General features: G+C 55.6%; 1 protein-coding gene across 5 annotated transcripts in view; it reads right to left on the bottom strand.

Moving 5' to 3' along the window:
- Positions 1 to 3,242: 3,242 nt before the first annotated feature.
- Unc13a (unc-13 homolog A) overlaps positions 3,243 to 22,586 on the bottom strand; it is a 44,442-nt gene continuing 25,098 nt past the window's right edge. For 2 of the 5 annotated variants that reach the window (XM_038326372.1, XM_038326371.1), the window contains 20 exons: positions 22,261 to 22,395; positions 21,188 to 21,321; positions 19,068 to 19,153; positions 18,840 to 18,966; positions 18,270 to 18,366; positions 17,783 to 17,926; positions 16,481 to 16,564; positions 15,640 to 15,717; positions 15,384 to 15,472; positions 14,886 to 15,038; positions 13,191 to 13,314; positions 12,763 to 12,768; positions 11,310 to 11,348; positions 9,926 to 9,955; positions 8,786 to 8,842; positions 8,472 to 8,552; positions 8,084 to 8,231; positions 4,925 to 5,017; positions 4,288 to 4,447; positions 3,243 to 3,543 (listed from right to left, as the gene is read on the bottom strand). In XM_038326372.1, the coding sequence (XP_038182300.1) occupies positions 3,243 to 3,543; positions 4,288 to 4,447; positions 4,925 to 5,017; positions 8,084 to 8,231; positions 8,472 to 8,552; positions 8,786 to 8,842; positions 9,926 to 9,955; positions 11,310 to 11,348; positions 12,763 to 12,768; positions 13,191 to 13,314; positions 14,886 to 15,038; positions 15,384 to 15,472; positions 15,640 to 15,717; positions 16,481 to 16,564; positions 17,783 to 17,926; positions 18,270 to 18,366; positions 18,840 to 18,966; positions 19,068 to 19,153; positions 21,188 to 21,321; positions 22,261 to 22,395 (2,166 nt within the window). The remainder of the gene's footprint in view (positions 3,544 to 4,287; positions 4,448 to 4,924; positions 5,018 to 8,083; positions 8,232 to 8,471; positions 8,553 to 8,785; positions 8,843 to 9,925; positions 9,956 to 11,309; positions 11,349 to 12,762; positions 12,769 to 13,190; positions 13,315 to 14,885; positions 15,039 to 15,383; positions 15,473 to 15,639; positions 15,718 to 16,480; positions 16,565 to 17,782; positions 17,927 to 18,269; positions 18,367 to 18,839; positions 18,967 to 19,067; positions 19,154 to 21,187; positions 21,322 to 22,260; positions 22,396 to 22,586) is intronic. The other 3 variants (XM_038326369.1, XM_038326370.1, XM_038326373.1) reach the window with 3 other exon arrangements.

The following is a 22,586-nucleotide window of genomic DNA, read 5'->3' as shown; positions in this document are numbered from 1 at the left end:
CCTGGGACAGGGAGACTGGGCTGCTGGTCCTAGTTCCTGTGACCAAACAGCTAAAGCAACTTGGAGAGCTCAAGGCCCCACGGAGCCTGACAGCCGACTGCCCAGCCCAGCCCACCTGCCTAGGGACCCGCCCTAAATACGTGGGCATCGCTGTTGTCAACTCTGAGTAGAGATCACTTTAGGCTGGATGGACTGACAGCTAGAGACAGGACAGACACCCCTGCTAGGACTTCCTGGGTCTAGGGTTGTGGCCTGGGGGCACGCTCCCTACACTCTGTAAGCTCACATAGACCGTATGTGACAGTAGAGCCTAAATAGACACTGGCCGTGTTCTCAGCCAGGACTGCTGCCACCCTGCTGGAAATATGCACAGCAGACATCAGCTGTCCCTGGGCCCCTGAGCCTTGGTTTCTTTGGGGTGCTATGGGTATACTTGCTGAACAAGAAAAGACAAGAAAAGTGTCTTCAGTTCAGCTGCAACCTGGTCTCCTGACTGTGTTGGTCCCCAGCTTTTGTTTTGTTTTTAGTGTGTGGGTGGGGACAGCATGTGTGCTGTGATACAGTGGGGGTCAAAGGCCAGTTTCCCAGTCTCCGCGGTGTGGGTCCCCAGGCTTGGCAGCAAGCACCTGCACCTTTTCCTGGGCCCACTGAGGTTTTGTCAAAGGAAGCACAAGCCAGCCAGACCTTGAGGCACTGTGCTTTTTCTTTCTTTCTTTTTTTTTAATGTTAATAAAATATTTTTTACAGAGACCAAAAAGTCAGAATAGTGCAAAACATCTCAACGCCATGCACTCATGAACACTCCCCGGGTGTTTTGAACACACGTCCTAAGTCACGGATTGACTGAGGAATGAGGGTTTCTTGGAAGATGCTGGACTAAAAGGGGTGGACCTAAAAAACCCTCCCAAAAAGACAGGAAACGAAAAAACCAAACAACTCTCAGATTCCACATCTGCAGTCACATGCGAAGAAAGGCTAATGGAGGGGTTCCCTGGGCTGCACGGCAGGGGTTGGGGTCAGGAACCTTCTGGGGTACAGGGGACCCTCCCTGTCACCTGCACCACCAACAGTGTCAACCCAATTCACTTTTTAAAACAAAAGGCAAAGAGGAGAGGAGTTGGGTCCCCAGAGCCAGCTTTGGTCCTGAAAGATGCTGGGAGTGGGCTGGGCCGGCCAGGGCACCATGACTCCACCCTCAGCAGGGCTGCCCTTGCGACCCAATAGGTGAGAGGTCCCAGCTGAGAGAGGTCCCAAGGAGTTCTGGGTGCGTTTTTTTTTTGTTGTTTTTTTTTTGTTTTTTTGTTTTTTGCATGTCTGATGGTGCAGGCAAGGCAACTGGCCTTGAGCCCCAAGAGGGGCAGGGTACAGAGGTCACCGCTCCAGTGCTGACCCTTCCAGACAGTATGAGCTGACTGCAGACCCTTTTTAATTTTTCAAGGTTGGGGATGGAACCTACAACAGTGCCTGACTGGCCGCCCCTCCCTGGGGGATTCTAGGTTGGGCATGGATGAGCCTGGACCCCGCATCTTTCCACTGCTCTTCCCTGCTCCCCTTACCTGCCTCACCCAGCCAGTCCTGCCCCTCCTGTGGGCGGATGTGGCTCTTTCCAGCCTCATAAGCTCTCTGCAGCAGGCCAGGCTAGCCCGTCTCCAGTCGGACTTGCATCCCAGTGTGTCCTAGGGAGCCCAGGTCTGTCCTGGTGGTGACTCAGACCAGCAGCCCTGGAGGAGCTTCCTCTCCTGAGCACTGTCCTGAGCTCAGAGCCCACCCCTCTACTGTCTTCATTTGCTGTGTCCTGAGGTTCAGCCTGGTCACCTGCTGTGTGTGGGGATCTGTCAGGGTAGGGGAAATTGTAACGACAGGCATGCGTGTGATGTAGGGTCACATGCAGACCCCACAGACACTCTCAACACAGTTCAAGACAGCATGACCTTCACTGCTCCTGGGGAAGCTTGGGTTCCCATGATGCCTCAGCCTGATGAAGTTTAGGGGTTTTAGAGCCAGGTACACACACTCCAGTCTGTGACACCAGGGGAAGAAGTTGGGGAAGTCAGAATTGTTTTTAAGGAGGGGATTTTTGTGATGGGTATTGAAAGATGAATAGGTCGTCTCTGGGTAAACAAAAGGACATTTCAAACAGTCCTAGCCTGGTATTCAGAACAACTCACTCAACAAACGCACCCAGGCGTTCCCTCAACATTCTGAGCCAGCACATACACATACACACAGAGGAAAGGGGGGGACGGAGAGGGAGGGAGACAGAGGGAGAGACTTTGCCGTAACTATCTTGGTTCTGTCAGTCACACACACACTTCACATTCTTGCCAGCAATTGAGAAACTCTATGGTCGCTCTCTGGCCAGAACGCCTCCCCTTTAGCCATCCATCCATGGCTGATGTCCTAAACTGGATCAGGGCTGCTGGTCTTCGCACAGCATATGAGATGCCTGAGCTCCCTGTTCCTGCATGGAGCCTGCATCCAACCCTTCCGTTCTGAAGGCCCTGCTGGAATCGTTCGGAGCCAATCAGAAAAGGGTCGTTCATCTGTCAGCAGAGCACAGAACACTACAGTGCACTTCACAGTCTCCCTCCCAGCCTCCTAGTTTCTTATCTCTTTCTGTTCTGTCCTGACTGGATTTGAAGAAAGGACAAAGTGGGTGGGGGCGCCTGGCTCCGGGGAAACCCCAAACCCTCTTTTTGACGGAACTCTAGGTTGTATGTCAGTTCAGATTAAAGTTCCAGGAGGAATGGCTCGGATAGGGATCTTATTTGGCAGCCTGAGGGTTTAACAGGGACCCTGGCCCGGAGGGGAGGGGGGACCGGGGAAGAATTGGGGAGAAGGATATTTAGCAGCTATGGGGGCTGGGACATCCGTCGGCGCTCAGCCCACCGTGCGTGGCACGATCAGGGGGTCGCCAGCTGCCAGTGGGCATGCTGTGCTGAGGGCGGGGTCCGCGTGGAGGGGCGCCCTCAGCCCCAGGTGTGCACCCGAGGGCGCGTGTGCTTTTGAGAGCCCATCCCTCACTGTTTTTTGCACAGAAACCAGAGGCTGCGTCCCGGCCTCCAGGCAGCCCTGCCAGTTCATGCCCTGGGCACCGGACCCTCTATGGCTTTTCTAGGGGCAGGGGGCAGGGCCTCCCCAGCCAAGGCCACTGAGGTGGAGGGGTGTGGCCTCTAGAAAGGGCGGGGTCTACGGGGCGGGGCCTCATTCGCTCCCAGACCCCCACCCCACCCTAGCTCGCGCTAGGGTGCAGGCGCTGCACCGCCCTCCTCGGCCGAGCGCGTGTCTGACTTGAGCTTGACGAACTCCTTGGCCACCTCGTCGTTGCTGCGCTGCGACAGGATGCGCAGCACTGTGAGTCCCGTGTCGTCCATGTGGATGCGGCGGCCGAGTGGCAGCCAGCACGCGGTGCTCCCGCGCTGGGCCAGTTCCCGCAGCTGCAGCACTGCCAGCCCCACCGTGCGGTCCTCGCGCGCGAAGCAGTAGTCTTTCACGCACACCTGCAGCTCATAGCACTCGGGGCCTGCATCTGCGCTGAGCGAGCTGGAGGGAAGGACCGGCTCAGCGAGGGGGAGGGGTCACCACGCCCGGGAAGATCAGCCATAGGGCCATTCACGCCAACTGCCTCCCCCATGGGAGCCACTAGCGAGCCACTCACATCATACCACCACGCACGTTCGCAGTTAGTGCCCCTCAGAAGCTGGCACCCTCGCCGGGCCACACCTACTGGCACCCTGACAACTGGACCACGCTCACTAGGGAACCCGTTGCTCAGACTGGGTCTCCCCAGCGCATCACGAGGTGTGGGCTGCTGCGAGGACCCCATTGCCTAGCTGAGCTCCTCCCTCCTGCCCCTCCTCGGCCAAGCCCACCTGTCTGGCTTTCTGGCTTCTCTCCTTCCTGGCAACGCCCCTTTCCTGACCCTGCTGCACCCTGCCTTTTGCTCAGTTCTCTCCGGCCCTACTTGTCAGCCTCCAGTAACCCCACTACCTTCCCAACCCCAGCCCCCACCTCTGCAGCTCGTGGATGGCTGCTCCCACCCTGCAGCAAGTCACACAATCCCTGGAGTCCAGTAGGCTGTGTTCTCAGTCTCCGAACCCTTGTTGACGGCACTCCTGTGCCCCAAACCCTCTTGTCCACCTTCCCCTCATCCTTTCCGCCCCAACCCCAAGTCTATGACCTCCCCCAGGGACTTGCCTGTCTCAGACAGGGACCTGAACCCTAAAGTTCCCTCTGCGCCTTGGGTGTCCAAGGTTGCTCCCCCCACTCCACCAGCGTCCGACTCACAATTGGAAGCTCTCGTTGTACTTGGGTGCCCAGCTGTTGTTCTTGGATTTGGTGGCGAACTTGCGCTTCTTGTCACTGAGCTGAGGCCCAACAATGTTGACCTCGATGAAGGGGCGGAAGATGCCGGAAGTTTGCCACTTGAGGTCGTTGGCAGCCACCACTGTTGGAGGGTAGTGGGAAAGTCTGGTGAGGTTCCCCGTGTGACAAAACCATACTCTGCTTTCCGGGTTGGAGAAATAAGACTCCATGCCCCCAGCAAGTCTCTGACAGGAGGGACGCCAGGCCAAGACAGAAAGCTGCAAGGTCCTGAAACACGGTTGGAATTCCCAGTGCAGCCATGCCTGAAACAGGTTTGATTTTCCTATTTTTATTTACGAGACAGGGTTTCTCTGTAGCTTTGGAGCCTGTCCTGGAACAGACTCTGTAGACCAGGGTGGCCTCAAACTCACAGAGATCCGGCTGCCTCTGCCTCCCGAGTGCTGGAATTAAAGACGTGTGCCACCAAGATTTTCCCATTTTCTAGACCATTAAGGAAAAAAACAAAGCAATCCCAGCCCCCTTGGCGTGAGTGAGTCCGCGTCCCAGCCCCCTTGGCGTGAGTGAGTCCGCGTCTGTCCCCTCTCACCGTACCACTCACCCTTCACTGTGACTTTCTGCTCCCCGGTCCCCGGATGCGTAAACAACTCCACGTGGACAGACACTTCACCTACAGGGTCTTCCACACCCGAGCCTGGGTGGGACAGGGGAAGATACATGATATGAGCTCCGCTCTTCCCCACACACCTGGAGGGACCTCAGCCACCTCCCCACCATGTGCTGGCGGCACCAGGTCCCTGAGGCCCTGAGGGCACCAGGGTGGCAGATGCCACTGCGAAGCCAAGAGTGCTAGACTGTGGTGTTTCCTTGCATCACTGTGAGACTGGAGGCGGGTCTCGTAACCTCTCTGAGGCAGTGCACCTGCCTTACTTCCTCCCCCATTCTCCCGCCTCCTGAGCCTGCTTTTTCTCCCTCTCTGTGTGTCCATTCAATTCACTGTAGCCTGGGATGCTGGGACACAGACAAGTGCTGACCCCTCTGCCTGACTCGCTCTCCCGGGCTACAGCAGTGTGCCCTTCCCTGCTTTGGCTCTTGTCTGCACTCAACAAAATAGCTGGAAATAACCCAGCAGGCCCATCCCCCCCCTGCTCACAAGCCTCCCATGGCTCTCTTCTGACTTTGTCACAAAGTCCTTCTGACCTCTTGCAGGGTCCTACCCGAAAGGCCCCCTAGTCCACTTAACTTCAGCCCAGTGGCCCCCACAGTTCCTCTCCAGGCTTCTGAACTCCCAGGAAAGCTCTACCCCTCTAAAATGACAACTTCCATGCCCGCCGCCCTGTCCTGGGCTCTGGGTTTAACAGGCAAGCTTCAGTTCCCACTGGGAAGGCTCAAGGATGATCAGAGCGACAGTCATCCTGCCCAGGCTGCAGTGACGGCCCTATAGAAACTCAGTCCCAGACTTTGATTGAAACTGGCCCAGGGATCTCCAAGGAGACCAACTGACCAATGGCACTGGAGCCTAAATCCAGCTGTTCCTGATGCCAACAAACCCCTAATCTTAGTTTCCTAGCCAGCAAATGTGTCTGCTGTGTGGTAGCCTTGCACACGGCTCTTCCCAAACATCATCGAGTGTCCTGGGGGCTACAATGGCCACCATGAGTGGTTGGCTTAAAAACCACCACGCTGACCACCCCTACCTGTAACTCAGAAGCACACCCACAGGGCCTGTGGGCCTGTGACCGCCAGCACCCCAGACCTCCCCATCCCCAGGCAGCTCCCCACTCCTGGGGCACCCCATGCACAGGCATGGTAAGGAGGAGAATGTGGGAGGCAAGGGGATCAGGACAGTCAAAGGTCCATCAGGTTACCTGTGCTGGACGGGAAGTCAGGGAACGGGGGAGGGGGAGGGTTACTCCTGCAGCCCCTGAAGAGGGGCACATGGCCCCAGCACTGTCCAGCCCAGGCGGCCACCCACATTATCTCATACACCTCCCGGTCACATGCTCAGCCCCTCCCCCAGGCCGATGCCTCAGCAAGCTCAATCCGGGCCAGAAGTGGGGTGCTGGGGAGCTAGACATGATGGGTTATGTAAAATGTCAGACCACAGCCCAGGCTAGTAAGAAGGAGGAGAGGCAGTACCAAACCCCACCCCAGGTTTGCTGGCTCCACCAGGAAGGGCTGTCACAGGCCCCACCCTCGCCCCCTAGAATCCCAGTCCCCTGGCAGGGGAAGGTGGCTTCTCCCACCCTCAGCTTTGGGAAAGCTGGAGAGGCCGCTTGTTCTTTTCTGAGTGTGGGTGAATGCGTGGCCAAGGCTGACTGGAACTTGCAACATCCCAAATACAGGGACCACAGGTCCCTGCCTGGGATCGGTCAGGTTTTCCAGGTGACAGGACAGCCGGGGAGGAGGCTGCAGAATGACTGACCCAAGATCTTAGAGCAGCTCATTGTTTAGTATTCTGTGCGTTGCTGGAAATGGAAGCTGCCCCATCCAGCCTGGGGTGCGTGTGGCTTGGGAGAAGGGATGGGACTCCTTCCCCGTGTGGAGCCAGCAAGTTGCCCTTCGCCCCTGTGCGAGGACTTGGCGCCGGCCAAGTCAGGCCGGTGTCTTACTAGCCGGGCGGGGGAAGGGGGCGCAGGCACCGGGCACCGCGTGCGGGTGGCAGGCGGCGCAGGCACGTACCCATCTCAGGACAAACGTCTTCACTAAGGGTAAACCTAGTCCCCTTTCCACCATGGACTGACCAGGGTGGACAGGGAGGGAGGAGTGTGCGTGGTGGGGGCGAAGGGAGGCGCAGAAAGGGGACAGCGAGTGACAGGGAGGAGAACAAGAAAGAAAGAGAGAGAGAGAGAGAGAGAGAGAGAGAGAGAGAGAGAGAGAGAGAGAGAGAGAGAAGGGGGGAGAGAAAGAGAGAAAGAAACGTCAGTGCAGACGGACAGACAGACAGACAGCCTCCCACTCCGGGAACACCAGGGACACCAAAAGCAGCAAGAACAGGAGGGGAAACTGAGGCTTGTGTTCCACCCGCTGTGCCTGCGGGTGTGCGGATGACGACCTTCCCCGCTCCAGCGCGAGGACAGAACCTGAGGCCTCCATCTTCTACCAAATGACACTTTGGAGTATTTCTGGATGAGGTGGAGGCAGGGAGGAGTGCTAGGACCCTGGAGCCCTGCTCTGTGGCTTCAGCTGCTGCACGAGAGCTCAGAGGGACGAGGGACAGAAGCAGACACAGACAGAGAGAAGGGCGGGGGTGGGGAGATCTGAGGCTCAGCACCTCCCAGGTCCCCACATCGCCCTGGTCCAGGTACTTCCGCCTCTAGGATCTGACAATCATTCCACGTCGACACAGCGCAGAGGACCCGCCCCTAAGGAGGCCGCCAAGCCATGGATCCCTGACATCAGAGAGTTCACCTAGAGCTGTCAATCATTCCTTACTCTAGAGGCATCTCAGAAATCTGGTACCAGAGCCGACAACCAGGTGCCACCAATCACTCAACGGCTCCAGGACATTAGAAGTCCCACCCCTCGAGAACAGCCACTTGGTTGCCCTAGAAGCTGTCTATCATCAATGCCTGGCCCCTGGAGTTTGTGGTCCGGTCCCACAGCCGTCAATCACCCCTTGTTTTGAAAGAATCGCCTTTGACGCTTTGAGGTCGGATGCCCCGCCCCCATTCCAATCAATAAATCACCCAGGGGCGGAGCCCGCAGCTGGGCGGGGCGACTCCCGCGGGCTCGGGAGGAGAGTGCGAGGTGCCCTTACCCTGCGCAGACTGCGTCTGCACGAAGGTTTTGATGAGCAGGTCGGTGGCCTGGGTGTAGAGCGACAGGGCGTAGCGTAGGGACTGGAGGTCAGGACTCTTCTCCAGGAAGGTCTTCTTGAGGCCCACGCCCCCCGCGTGGAAGTATTGCTGAGGATGGACAGGATGAGGCTGCTGATGGCTTTCAGCACCTCCATTAACACCCACGGCTCTCACCCTCCGGGTCTTCACCAGGCCACAGCCGCCCCAGGACCTTCGTATTTTCTGCGCCCTCAGATGGAAAGGCCCTCCCTGCCTGCTACCCTTTTATTTTACCTTGTCCTCTCAGGCATTCCCCAAAACCTGCCCTCTCGTCCCCTCTCTTAAAGCCTTCTGTGGCCTCTCTCTCACCTTGATGGTATCCAGGGCCAGTTCGACCACTGCGCACTGCTTCGGGGTCAAGCTCTTGGCTTCCTCGCGTACCATGTGATCCTGTGTAGTGGCAGGGAGAAGTCAGGTTGGCAAAGCTGACCCCAGTTTTGAGATTGTGAGTCTTGAGTTTCCATGGTGGGGATCAAATGATCTGTTCCTTTGATCACTCAAGCTGAACCCGACTGCCTCTTTCCAACACAGTCCAGGGCATTTGAAGGGGTGACGAGGCCAAGAGCGGGGATTTTGTGTCTCGATCTGTCCCGAGCTGTCCCTGGGATCCTCTGCTTCCTCACCTTAAGCTTAGACAGCTGGCCTAGCTCCTTGGCCGCATTGAAGATCATCTGTGTTCCCTGTGGGAAGCAGCAGACAGCATGGGTGACGGTGTGAATTTTCTAAATGGTCTCCCTCCCTGAGCGACCCCCTGGCCTGGCTGCCATTTGGTTCCTATCCAAAGGTTCCTGGCGACTGATGGACAGAGGGGTCAGGAGCCTCTCGGACGTCCCTGGAGAAGCCTGGTTCCTCTCACACCCTCTACCGTCCCACAGTTGGAAGACACAAGGACACAGGTGGGCGTGGGCAGGCTGTGTGTGGTGAGGGGAGGCACCCAGGGGGGTTCCCCTCCCCTTAGCCACCCCTCGGTGGGGATTCTACTCTGAGGATCCAGAAGATCCCTCACACACTGGCGGCTGTATAGACCACGTCTCCCCGAGACACCCACCAGATGGCAATTGTGGTTGTGATAATGCCAGGCAGGTCTAGGTGAAAATCCCAGCTGGGCAGCCCAGACAGGAGCCGGGGTCCCTACACATGGGGGAGTCACGGCCACCAGTGGCCCTGAAGGGGTGTGATGTCTTTGGTGACTTGTTTGCTGTCTTGGTCTCCTCACAGGCAATGACTGGGTCCCAGTCTGAGAGAGCCACTGCCGAGCTGGAGGGCCTTGCCCTCTCTGGGCCTGGTCTCTCCCTGGCTGATTAGGGATTTGTTGGAATGAGGCTTGCCCCGGGGCATTCTGGTTGGGCTGCTGTGTTATTCTCTGTGTTATTCTGTCCTTCCAGGACGGAAGACAAGACCTCACACACGCGTCAGGATGGAAGCCAGAATCTGGGACTGCGACTTCATCAAGACTCTTCCACTGCGCCACACACCCCTCAGCCCCATGGCCTCAGGACTCCCGAAGATCGGGAGCTGGAGTTACCTCATTTCCCCTGTTGCACCCACCTGTGCTCCGCTGAGAAGCAGGGACCCTCTTGAGCATCCTCCATGCCTCCTACTACCCTTCCCTCCCCACCCACAAGCAAGCCAGACAGACGGAGGAAGAAGAATAACAGACAGGGCCACAGGACGCCCCCGACGGCACAGACCACAGAGTGGAAGGGGCAGGGAGGGAGAAGGATGGGGTGGGAGCCAGACAGACAGTGAGAGGCCGGGCTTACGTCTGAGTGGCTTGGCAGTTTCACCCTGCCCTGTGGAGAGAACCAGGCGGAGGTCAGAGTTCTGGTGGCTGCTGGGAGGATACTCAGTGGGACTTCCCTGCCCCATAGAGTCACATCATGAGCTCCCTCCCAGTTACAGAAGCAGATACTAGTTCTCCCCAGCTAAGGCACTTGCTTCTTGACCACAATACACAGGGGCCTAGAAGCTGCAACCCCAGCCTCGGGTGCTGTGGCACTTGATGAGGAGTCAAGGAGAGAGAGGCTCTAGGTCTCTGCACACACCCCGCATGCATGCACCAAGCCTTTCCTGGGGAGGCCTAACCACAGGAAAATGTCATGATAAAACCTACAAGCACCTTCAGTGTACACGCACACACACACACACACACACATACTCACACAGACAGACGCATACACACAGGCTCACACCAACAGACACACTCACACACGCGCACACAGTCAAACACAAGCATGCACACAGACACATATATACTCACACATACATGTTCGAATGTGCACACACAGACACATATGCTCACACATGCACACACATAGTCAAGCACATGCATGCACACACAGAGACACACGCACTTGTTCACATACACATGCACACAGGCACACATGCACACATGCACAGTCAAGCACTTGCATGCACACAGACACACACATGCTCACATTCATAGGCATACATGCTCACATACACACACTCAGAGTCAAGCACTTGCATGCACACAGACACACACACAAATGCTCACATACACACACACAGTCAAGCATGCACACAGAGACACACACACATACTCACATTCACAGGCACACATGCTCACACACACACACAGAGTCAAGCACTTGCATGCACACACCAACACTTTCTAGATCAGCAAACAGCTTCTGCAAATACTCAAACTCATCAAGAATTATCAAATCACATGTATAGGAGGCCCACAGACCAGAACACACATGTTTTGCATGATCACATTCAGATCCACACGTCTTTCACCCTACATGGATGCTACATGGGTACAGCGCCCCTAGAAAACTGCCTGGGGTGTGGGAATGCCCTATGCTCCAGCCATAACACAAACACCCATTTAGTTTACAGAGAGGCCTGGCATATCCTGTATGAGTGCAGAATCAAGCAGCTGCCCACAGCCCCACCTCGGTACAGTAAACATCCTTTAAAGCAACAAGAACCCAGATGAGCCTGGAGTTGGGCACACACACCCCTGACTCTGGGGAATGATCTGAGCTCTGGCTTCCAGTCCCTAAGGACGAGATCAAGAACCACTTCCCACCGTTGCCTCAGCTGACCTTTGCATGAATGAACGACAAGAGCACTCTCACCCGGACACCCGGGGCCCCGGCAAGCCGAGACCCTCATTACCTTTTCTAGGCCCTTGCCATGTTTTCTCAAGAGGGTGCCCTGCAGAGACAATGTCACAGCGAGGTCAGGACCCAGGCACATCACACTCACTCATGTGGGGACTGGGGGCTGCACTGGCTAGGGATTGGGGAAAGCTAGGAGCTCACTCTTAAGAGAGGGGGAGGAGGGGAGGAAGAAGAGAAGGTGTATGATCCTGAGGGAGGAAGAAGGGAGGAGGGGGAGGGGAGGACTAAAAAGGAAGGGGGAGGAGGAAGCCAGAAGACAAGGAAGAGGGAAGAGGGAAGAAAAAAAGAGGGAGAAGGGTAGAGGAGGATAGGAAGCTGGGAAGAGAAGGGAGAGAAAGGAGGGGAAGTGGGGACAGAGATGAAGGAAGGGGAGGGGAGGGGAGAGAAAGAGGAGGAGGAGGAGAAAAGAGAGCCAGAACCAGAGAAAGCCCAAGGTAAAAGCCACTGTTAAAATATAAGACATTTACATTTGGTGTACAAAAAAGCCCACTGGATCCCAGGTTAGCAGAAGCACCCCACTCCACACTGAGACAGATCCGAATCCGAGAAATCTCTGGCACATGCTTGTGGCCTGAGCCAGGTGGCCTCTCTCCCAGCCTTGGTTTTCCTCATCAAATTGATTGTATTGAGACCTCCTCCCTCGGAGGATTGTCGTGAAGGTGACCTGCCACAAGCCATCAGTATCATGTATTCCTTTACGCTCTTTCTACAACTGTAACCTGAGCATTGGCATGATGATACGAGGTGGCTACAGAGACCCAAGCCGTGCCCACTGGCAAGATGAGCTTGGGACAAAGTAAATGTCATGGTGGCCTAGCCTGACCCACAAAGGGTGTGGAAGATGGGTTTTCTGAGGTGCACAGGTCACTGGGGAGCATTTGGAGGCCTCCTTCCTCCCTGCCACTCTGACACCTCGGAGTCCTGGTAAGAAGCTTCACTTCCCAGGCCAGGAAGAAAGCGGTGACACCCAGACTGCCTGGCAGCTGTATCTCCAGCTGGTCCTCCTAGTGTGCAAGTGTGTGTACTAGTGGTGTGCGCACTAGTGGTGTGCGCACTAGTGGTGTGCGCACTAGTGGTGTGCGCACTAGTGGTGTGTGCACTAGTGGTGTGGGCACTAGGGGAGTCATGAGGGCACACTGCATGCAGAAGGGAAGACCCCACCCCTGCCTCTGTCTGCTTCTGAGACTGGGTGGCTTCCATCTAAGGGACAGGGACGGGGTTGGACATGACAGAGTGGCTGACAGTGTGGATGTAGCCCTGCTTTGAAGTCTGGGAGGGACGTGGTCTCCCAGCCCCACCCCTCTCAATGCCCACCCCCCAGCACACAGATACAAAGTCAGGATGAGGGGAGGAGGGGCACTGGAAGGGTGGGGGTGGCCCCAGTCCAGACACACAGCGAAAGACCGACGACGATGAACAGACAGATGGACAAACGGGTCTCTACTTACAATCATCTGCCAGCCGGAATGGGGGCAGGGTGGGGAGAGGGGAATAAGTCACTGTGAGTGGCCCTGGGAGGGCCCAGTGTGGTTGGGAGGACACTGAGGCACTGACACCTCCCAGCCCTGGCCCTGCCCAGAGGGTCCTCAGCTCCCAGCTACAGGCAACTCCTCTCCACCCTCCTCCCCCTGAAGCCCACCCAGGGGTATCCTGCAACCAGCCCTGGGCCCTTCACCTTATCGTCACCCCTGGAAGACACACCACTTCACATGTCCCCAAGATCCCTGACTAGAAACCAGGGAGACACCAGGCTGTGACAGCCACAATTGTCCCCAGTGGCTGTGTTCACCCCTGGACACACCTGAGTGACCTTGCTGATCCCTGGTGTCATTCCCCCCCCCCCCAGAGGTGCATTGTCCCAGGACGCGGGTCTCACCGTCTGGTCTGTGAGCGGCGGCAGAACGATGGTCTTCTCCATGGTGTTCATCACCAGCTTCCACAGCTCCTTCAGCACGCGCTTCAGAACCGTCTTCTCACAGATTTTGGCAAACAGGGTGAGGCTGGGGGTGAGGCTGAGGTCAGTGAGAGGGACCACCCAGGCCCCTTCCCTCCACACACAGGTGCGACCTGGCCAGGGGACCATGCATGGTGTATGGGGGAGAAGGAGACAGAAGGGGTTTGGGGAAAAAGCCTGGACTTCAGGGCGAAGGGCGTGGCTCTGCAGTGCTCAAGGCAGACACACCAGGATGTCCAAATATGGAAGAACACTGGGAGACTGGAGATCAGAGAACACAGGGGGCTTGGCTCATGGCCAAGGACAGAGACAGGATGGGCAAGAGGGCAGAGTGAAGGCAGACAATTCCTGACATATGACTAGCGGGCTGGAGGAAGGGGAGAGTGTACATTTCCCAGCAGATCTGCCTGTCCTCTCCATCCCTCTACCACCTCTCCATCCCTCTACACACCTCTCCATCCCTCTACCACCTCTCCATCCCTCTACACACCTCTCCATCCCTCTACACACCTCTCCATCCCTCTACACACCTCTCCATCCCTCTACACACCTCTCCATCCCTCTACACACCTCTCCATCCCTCTACCACCTCTCCATCCCTCTACACACTTCTCCATCCCTCTACACACCTCTCCATCCCTCTACACACCTCTCCATCCCTCTACCACCTCTCCATCCCTCTACACACCTCTCCATCCCTCTACCACCTCTCCATCCCTCTACACACCTCTCCATCCCTCTACACACCTCTCCATCCCTCTACACACCTCTCCATCCCTCTACACACCTCTCCATCCCTCTACACACCTCTCCATCCCTCTACACACACACCTCTCCATCCCTCTACACACCTCTCCATCCCTCTACACACCTCTCCATCCCTCTACACACCTCTCCATCCCTCTACACACACCTCACTCATCCCTCTACACACCTCTCCATCCCTCTACACACCTCTCCATCCCTCTACACACACCTCTCCATCCCTCTACACACACCTCACCCATCCCTCTACACACACCTCTCCATCCCTCTACACACACACCTCTCCATCCCTCTACACACACACCTCTCCATCCCTCTACACACCTCTCCATCCCTCTACACACACACCTCTCCATCCCTCTACACACACCTCTCCATCCCTCTACACACACCTCACTCATCCCTCTACACACCTCTCCATCCCTCTACACACACCTCTCCATCCCTCTACACACCTCTCCATCCCTCTACACACACCTCTCCATCCCTCTACACACACCTCACCCATCCCTCTACACACCTCTCCATCCCTCTACACACACATCTCTCCATCCCTCTACACACACCTCTCCATCCCTCTACACACACCTCTCCATCCCTCTACACACACACCTCTCCATCCCTCTACACACACCTCTCCATCCCTCTATACACACACCTCTCCATCCCTCTTCCAAGAACCTGTCCACTATACTTTTAAGCATTTCTCCTTCCCAGTCCTGGTAAGTATTCTGTGACAGCCTGCCTGGCCTCATGTCATCAATCTTGTGCCAGCCACGGAGCTATTTATTAATCTTTGCTATTCACAAAGGCACATGTCTGTCCCCCCAGCCCTCCTGGCTCCATCCTCACTTGCTGTCCAGCAGGTCCATAATCGGCTGCAGCACGTTGTCAGCATCCTGGGCCACACTGCTGCAGGCACTGGCGGGCACGTTGCCTGTGCCTTTTACCTGGCTCAGGATGTCACCCATCTGTTTGACACACTCCTCAATGTGCGGCTGGAAGCTGTGGGCACAGTGGAGAGATCTCGACCTGGCTCTGTGGCCTGGGTTCCTGTCCCCAGCACCGGGAGGCAATGGCACCCGAGTGAAGGCACACAATAACACTGTGCTGCCCGAGACGCCTGTGCGTGGACGCCCAGCTGCTGGCCACGTCATCACTGCCGTCCACTAAGGCCAAACTGGTAAGCAACTCACCCGAGCCACACAGCTAGGCTGTGGGAAAGCCGGATCTGAACTCCCAGTTCCCCTGACTGAGCCTTAGCTCTGTCCCTGGTATGAAATGAGTACAAGACGCCCAAGGCTCGGGTCGTCCTCGCTCACGAGTCCCCACCCCAGAGATGCCCCTCACCTGGTGGCGAACACATGGCTGAGCTCATCCAGGACGCTGTTGAGTTTCACCTGCAGGTCCTTCAGGGTGCCACTGGCCTCGGCGTCCAGCTGAGGGGAGCAAGAGCCTTAACGCATCCCTGCCTTCTCACGTCCCTGGGAAGTTGTCTGAGGGGCTGGGAAGGAAACTGAGGCACAGGCAGCCAAGCCTTCTGTCCAGGATCTCAGGGACTTGGGGTGATGGCATGAGCCCCTCCCTAGCCCACACCATCACTCACCTCCTTCCCACCCATTGCCTCAAACATTTTCTCCAGTTGGACCCGCAGCTGTTGCGTGTTGTTCATGAGGATGCAGGGCTGGGAGGAGTGAGAATCAGGCTGGCGACTCCCCACCACCTCCTGGGGAATCAGGGAACTGGGGTCCCTGGGCATGCATGAGCTGGGGGATGGTCCCTTGGGTCAGATGGGGGAGGCTACAGGAACATCACTCTGGGACACATGCTGGATGGGGGTACCACAGAGGAGTGGGAAGTCCTCTGGTCCTCCTGCCTATGCTGACACATGGGAGAGCACGTCCTCACCCTCATGGGCACACACAGGACCCCCAGACTCACAGGCTCAGACACAGACATGAGCACATTCATGGCCCAGTCCTCAGCACAGCTAAACAGTTGGGAACAGAGGGACACAATTGTCACCCCAGCACTCAGAAGGTGGAGACAGAGGACCAGGCCAGCCTGGGCTACACAGTGAATTGGAGGCCACCTTGGCCTTTATAGCAAAACTGAGGCTAACCTGGGGTATGTGGGAAGCTCAAATCCAGCCTGGACTCCATTTTGAGAGCTTGTCTTAAAAATCCAACCACCAAACCACACACTATCAACCACCAAACCACTACCACCAAACCGCACACTATCAGGCCCAGACAGACTGCAGGTTCACACAAACATACTCAAGCACACTTGTCTGTGTCCCTCAGCAGAATTTGGTGCCCTAAACCTTGTGTCATATCTTGGGGTAGGAAGGGACCCTTGGACCCTGAGGGAAGCTGAGTGGGGTGAGGTGGGCTGGGGTTGGGAGGGCTGGGGCAGGGTGGAGTGGGGCAGGAGTCCCCGGTCACCACTTTCTCTTTCTCCTTGGAACAGTAGGAGGCGAAGTCCTTGGAGACGATGTCAGCGTACTGCAGAAGCACATTGCTGATGGTCTGAGGACACAGACACAGGTGAGAGGGGCTGTGGTCTGGGGACCCTGGTCACCAGGCACCAACAACATCTGCTGCAGACATCAGCGTGTCCGGCCACTAGGACACAGAGGACAGCCCCTCCCCCGAGGGTCTGGTTTGCTCTGTAATAACTCCTGAGTGTTTTTGTTTGTTTGCTTGCTTGGTTTTTGTTTTTGTTTTTTTTTTGTTTTTTTTTTTTTTGACTGAGGTTTGCCTCAAACTCCTGACCTTATTGCCCTGATCTGTATCAAATACAAGCCCCACCACTGCCCATGAGCCCTGCTCTGCTTCGAAGGAACCAACCGAAGTATTAATCTCCTGATCACCAGTGTGACCTGATTCCACGTGGAATCCAGACACCAGCCTTTAATCCCCAGCTAAGTGACCATCCAGTCAAAGTCACCCAAAGCTAGCTCTGCATATGGGAGCCCTGACATTGGAGATCCCCACAGCAACTCAGAACCTGGCCTGCAGCCCAAGTCCATTAGCCCAAAATGGAACACTCACCTCCCCAACTTTCTGATTTCCTTGGAGTTGATAATTGCTTTGGTTTTTAAAAAATTTTTTTACATTAGCTTATTTTTGTTTTGTTTTATTTAACTTTTCTTTGTGTAGTTCTGGGAATTAGAGCCCTGGGCCTCACACACACTAGGCAAGTTCTCCACACTGAGCTGTATGCCCAGCCTCTGAATTCTCACCTCCCCAACGTGTGTGTGTGTGTATGTATGTGTGTGAGAAAGAGAGAGAGAGAGAGAGAGAGAGAGAGAGAGAGAGAGAGAGAGAGAATGTGTGTAATTAGGTGTGCCTATGTATGACAGACTTGTAGAAGCCAGTTCCTCTACCCGATGGATGGGGTGGGACTCCCGTCCGTGCTTGGCTTGGTGGCAGGCACCTTCACTCACTGAGCCCCATAGTATTCTTCCTCGACTGTTAGTTTCCCCCAGAGTTATCAGTTTACTTCTGTCACCTGCCTAGTTTTTCCTTTTTCATGGTGCTGGGGATGACTCTGGAGCCCTGTATACACTGGATCTAGCTTTCCTGCTAGACTGGGAAACTCAACTTCCATATCAGCGCCAACCTCCCTCTTCTGCCCAACCTCTGGCTCTCCCACAGCCCTGAAAGCAACCTAACTTTAGACGTGGCTCACCTCCACATCACCTCAGCCCCGCTCCTACCCGCAACCCCACCGATCCTGCGCACCTTAGCGAAGCGCCTCATGTAGTGGCCCACGATCTGGGGGTCAGGACACTCCAGCTTTTTGATGATCTCAAAGCTCTGGTTAAGCTGGGAGAAGACGTCCACCACGGAGCAGGAGAACAGGGCATGCTCCGATGTCTGCTGGAACTGCAGGAAGGGGACAGGCTGGACCACAGCTTCCACTCCGGGTCGGTCCGAGCCCCGGGAGGGCAGGAAGGGGACAGGCTGGACCACAGCATCAGCTCCGGGGCGGTGTCGTCCCGGGAGGGCAGGAAGGGGACAGGTTGGACCACAGCATCCGCTGTGGGGCAATGTGGACCCACGGAGGGCAGGAAGGGGACAAGGATGGACCACCGCATCAACTCCGGGACGGTCCGGGCTCCGGGACGGTGGAGGCTTTGGCTGGAGGATGCGCAGAGGAGGGTACCCACAAGCAAGACATGGACAGTGGACACCATCAGCCGCGGGCCACCACCCAGTGCCTCCTTACCCCATCCTTCTTGTCTCGCTCCAGTGCACCATGTAGGAAATCCCGGGACACCTCCTCATTCTCGTCTAACCATTGGATGACGAAGGGTTCGAACCACCTGGAAGAGATCAGCTCAGCTGGGACACCCCTCAGGACACTATGGCCAGCTCTGCCCCACCCGCTGGCTGCTGGGCCTGCTTCTGAAGTGCTAATGGGGTACAGGCTTTAATCCCTGGATTCTGTCCCCAGCTTCCACTCCCACCCACACTGGGTTTCAGTAATTTCAGTTTGGTTAAAGTTTTTTAATACAATTATTTAAATAGGGGGTTGATGTTGCCCAAGCTACCCTTAAATGTACCTTACTATGTATGTAAGGATGACTCTGAAGGGGGAGGAAGATGGAAAGAGGAGGAAAGAGGGGGAGGGGAAGGAGGGAGTTTTCAGCCTTTGCAGAGTAAAAATATTTCGGTAATGGCTTGTTTCAATATGGCAGCTTCCTTCTTGCCCCCATCCGTGAACCACACCATGCAGCTGCTTCCCCGACACCAGTGGGTGTCAGAGAGCTGGGGTCCGGCCCTCCTGGGCACTTACGCAGGGTACTCAGGCACACGGTCTTTGAAGGCGGGCAGCTCGGTCACGTACTCGTTGTACAGCCACTTGACCTTGAAGTGCAGGTTCATGTAGTCTGCACTCTTGCACAGCCTGTGCTTGTCGTGTTCTGCGGGAGGACAGAGGCTCAGCCTGGAGGGCGGGGCTGCAGCGAGGCTCCAGCCGGGGCTCCAGCGGGGGCTAGGGTTCAGCCTGGGGTCTGGGACTCACCCTCCATGGCGTACTTCATGTCTTGAGCAAACAGGCTCCACATCACCTCGGCGCTGATCTTTCCCACATTCAGCTCCTGTGGAAACCTGGGAAAGGGCATAGAAACCTGAGCTGACGGGTAGGGAACACTTGGACTTCCTGCTGCAGGTCAGAGGGTCTCAGCTCACCAAAGCATCTGCCTGCCTCTCACTCACACTACTCAGCTACCCATTGGGTCAGCCATCTATCTGCTCACGATCAATCCACCTACCCACTCACCTACCCATCATTCCCGCCTCCACTCACCTACCCATCATTCCCACCTCCACTCACCTACCCATCATTCCCACCTCCACTCACCTACCCATCATTTCCACACCCACTCACCTGCCACCCCACTCACCTGCCACCCCACTCACCTGCCACCCCACTCACCTGCCCACCCCCACTCACCTGCCCACCCCCACTCACCTGCCCACCTCCACTCACCTACCCATCATTTCCACACCCACTCACCTGCCACCCCACTCACCTGCCACCCCACTCACCTGCCACCCCACTCACCTGCCCACCCCACTCACCTGCCCACCCCCACTCACCTGCTCACCCCCACTCACCTACCCATCCATCCTTTCCCCACCCCACTCCAGTGCTCAGTTTGGAAGAAACAGATTTGATACCTCCTTTAGCTATTTGATAAATATTTCACACAGGCCACGCTGTTCCCACACAGTTGCTCGGTACACAACACTGTGCATTGCACACTGTGTGTATAAAACTGTGTGATTTGTCTGTTGTTTCTGGTCCCTCCACGTTGCCAAGGCCACCCTCAGACTGGAACTCAACTGACCCTCCTGCTAGCCTCATGAACAGCTGGGCCACATTGCTGGGCATGAAGCTACAGCATTCTTTTTTTTTTTTTTTTTTTTTTCTTTTTTTTTGGTTTTTCGAGACAGGGTTTCTCTGTGGCTTTGGAGCCTGTCCTGGAACTAGCTCTTGTAGACCAGGCTGGTCTCGAACTCACAGAGATCCGCCTGCCTCTGCCTCCCGAGTGCTGGGATTAAAGGCGTGCGCCACCACCGCCCGGCAAGCTACAGCATTCTAAATCAAAACTCACGTCTAGGCCAGCAGGACAGCTCCGTGGCTCCCACTTGTCGCTAAGCCCCAGAGTCCTCATGGTAGAGGGAGAGAACCGACTCCCACAAGTTGCCCTGTCTATGATGCACATACACACAGGACCCAGATTCAGTTCCCACCTCCCCCCACACACAGTACCTCACAATCATCTCTAACTCCAGTTCCTGAGATCTAACGCCCTCTTCTGGCCTCCACAAACTCCAGGCACAAACACGCAGGCATAACACCCAAACATATGTAAGGGCAATATTTGTTAAAAAAAAAAAAAAAGTAAAATTTAAGAAAATGTTTTTGCTTTTTTGAGACAGGGTTTCATTGTATAACAGTCCAGGCTGTCCTAGAACTATCTCTGCAGACCAGGCTGGCCTTGAACTCCCAGAGGCTGCCTCTGCCTCCCAAGGACTGGGATTTACGATGTGCGCTACCACTGCCCCAAATAAAATTTTCACTAAAAAAAAAAGTTGAAGTTTACATCCCAGCTGTAAACCATATACAGTTAAGCTTGTGTGATCAGACGCTGAATTCCATAGGACCTGCATCTCAGGCCTGTTCTCCCAGCTTCTCAGGAGACCCAGGCGGGGATCAACCTGGGCTACACAGTGAGTGTGAAGCCAGCTTTATGGAGACCATACCTCAAAATAAAAAAGCAAAAAGAGGACTGGAGAGATGGCTCAGCAATTAAGAGCACTGACTGCTCTTCCAGAGGACCTAAGTTCAATTCCCAACACCCACGTGGAGCTCACAACTGTCTGTAACTCCAGTTCCAGGGGATCTAACACTCTCACACTGATACACATCCAGCCAAAACACCAATGCACATAAAATAAAATAAATAAATCATTTCAGATAAAAAGAAAGTCCTGTGCTTAAAAAAAAGTAAACAACCAAAAAAAAGCCAACGTATGGGGACACACACACACACACACACTTTGAGCTGTCAGAATGGGCCCAAGGACCAGTCACACACTGCTGAAGGGCTACACGCGGCCTAGGCTTGCGCTCACTGGTTGAGGCATGGCGTGTAGGAATTCTTATCCTCCTCGATGATGGACACAATGAGGGTGATCAGCTTGGACCAAAAGTCCAGGTTCTTGATGCTGGGGCCCTGCTCCTCAGGGGGGACCTCCCCCTTCTTGGCCTGAAATGGGCAAAGGAGACGCTGCTGAGAAACTGGTATGGGCAGGAGTGGAAGAGACCAGGGCAGACTGCTGCCTCAGGCTGCAAAGAAAGCAAGCAACAAGTATGGGCAAGCTGGTGCATGCTGGACATAGAGGCTGCAGCCTTTATCCTCCGCTACAGCTGAAGCCAACCTGGGCTACATAAGACCCCCATTGCAAACAAACAAACTAAAAAGCAAAGCAAAACTAAAAAAATTCAACCTAAGCCAGTGTTTCCTTTTCTTTCCTGAGATAGAGACTCGAGATGCAGCCCAGGCTGGCCTGGGACTATCCATCTCGGTCTCAGCATCCTGAGGGCCGGGCCTGAGGAGGCAGCACCACACCTGATGGTCAGCATTGTTGTTTACATCTTATTTATTTTTGTATGTGTCAGGGTGGGCATGTGTCCTACAGCATGCTAGGTCAGAGGACCGCTTCTTCTACCATGTGGGCCCCAGGGACACACCACAGGCAACCAGGCTTGGCGGCAAACTCTACATCCTCGGAGCCCTCTTACCAGCCCTCACGTTTCTCTTTTCTTTTAAAGACATTTTATTTTATTTTATGTGGATGTCTGCTAGTCTGTATGTGCACGTGTGCAGTAGGGTGCCCAAGGGGACCAGGAGTAGAGTTTGGGTGGATGCAAGGCGCTGGGTGGGTGGGTGCTGTGTCCTCTGGAAGAGCCATCTCTCCAGACCCTAATCACTGAACCTTGCACAAATGGAGACTCTCCTAGTCTTGAGGCTTCAACCCAAAATCACCAAGCACGTTCTTGAGGGCCTACTGTGTGCTCGGTGCTAAGCCTTCAATGGGAGGGCACCAAATGCCTTTATTCCTATTCAGACCACTGCATGGTCCTGATATGTGACTCCTAACCCCAAGTCCCTGGACGCCGGAGCGGGTAACCGCGCAGGCCTCACCGGGTCTGTCTGGTACTCCCGGCCATACAGTTCGTGGCAGTTGTTGAAGATGTACTCGTAGGTCGAGTTGAGGCACGCCTTCACGCAGTCCTTCACCACCTGGCTGGCACGCGGGGGACTCTGCAGCTCCTGAACCTAAAGGCAGAGGCAGGCCTGGTGAGGACGGCTGGGACAGCGACACCCTGACCCAAACAGGGTCTGAGTACTGTGTTGACTGCCTGGTGGATTTTCCCACAATGTTCTCGCTGAACATTTATGATTTATTTGTCTTGATCTGTAGACCACGCTGGCCTCCACCTGCCAGAGATCCCCGAGTGCTGGGGCTA

This window comes from Arvicola amphibius, chromosome 4 (genome assembly GCF_903992535.2).
Source record: "Arvicola amphibius chromosome 4, mArvAmp1.2, whole genome shotgun sequence".
Lineage (NCBI taxonomy): Eukaryota > Metazoa > Chordata > Mammalia > Rodentia > Cricetidae > Arvicola > Arvicola amphibius.
Note: the sequence above shows the minus strand (reverse complement) of the source record. Positions and strands in the feature narration are given on the sequence as shown.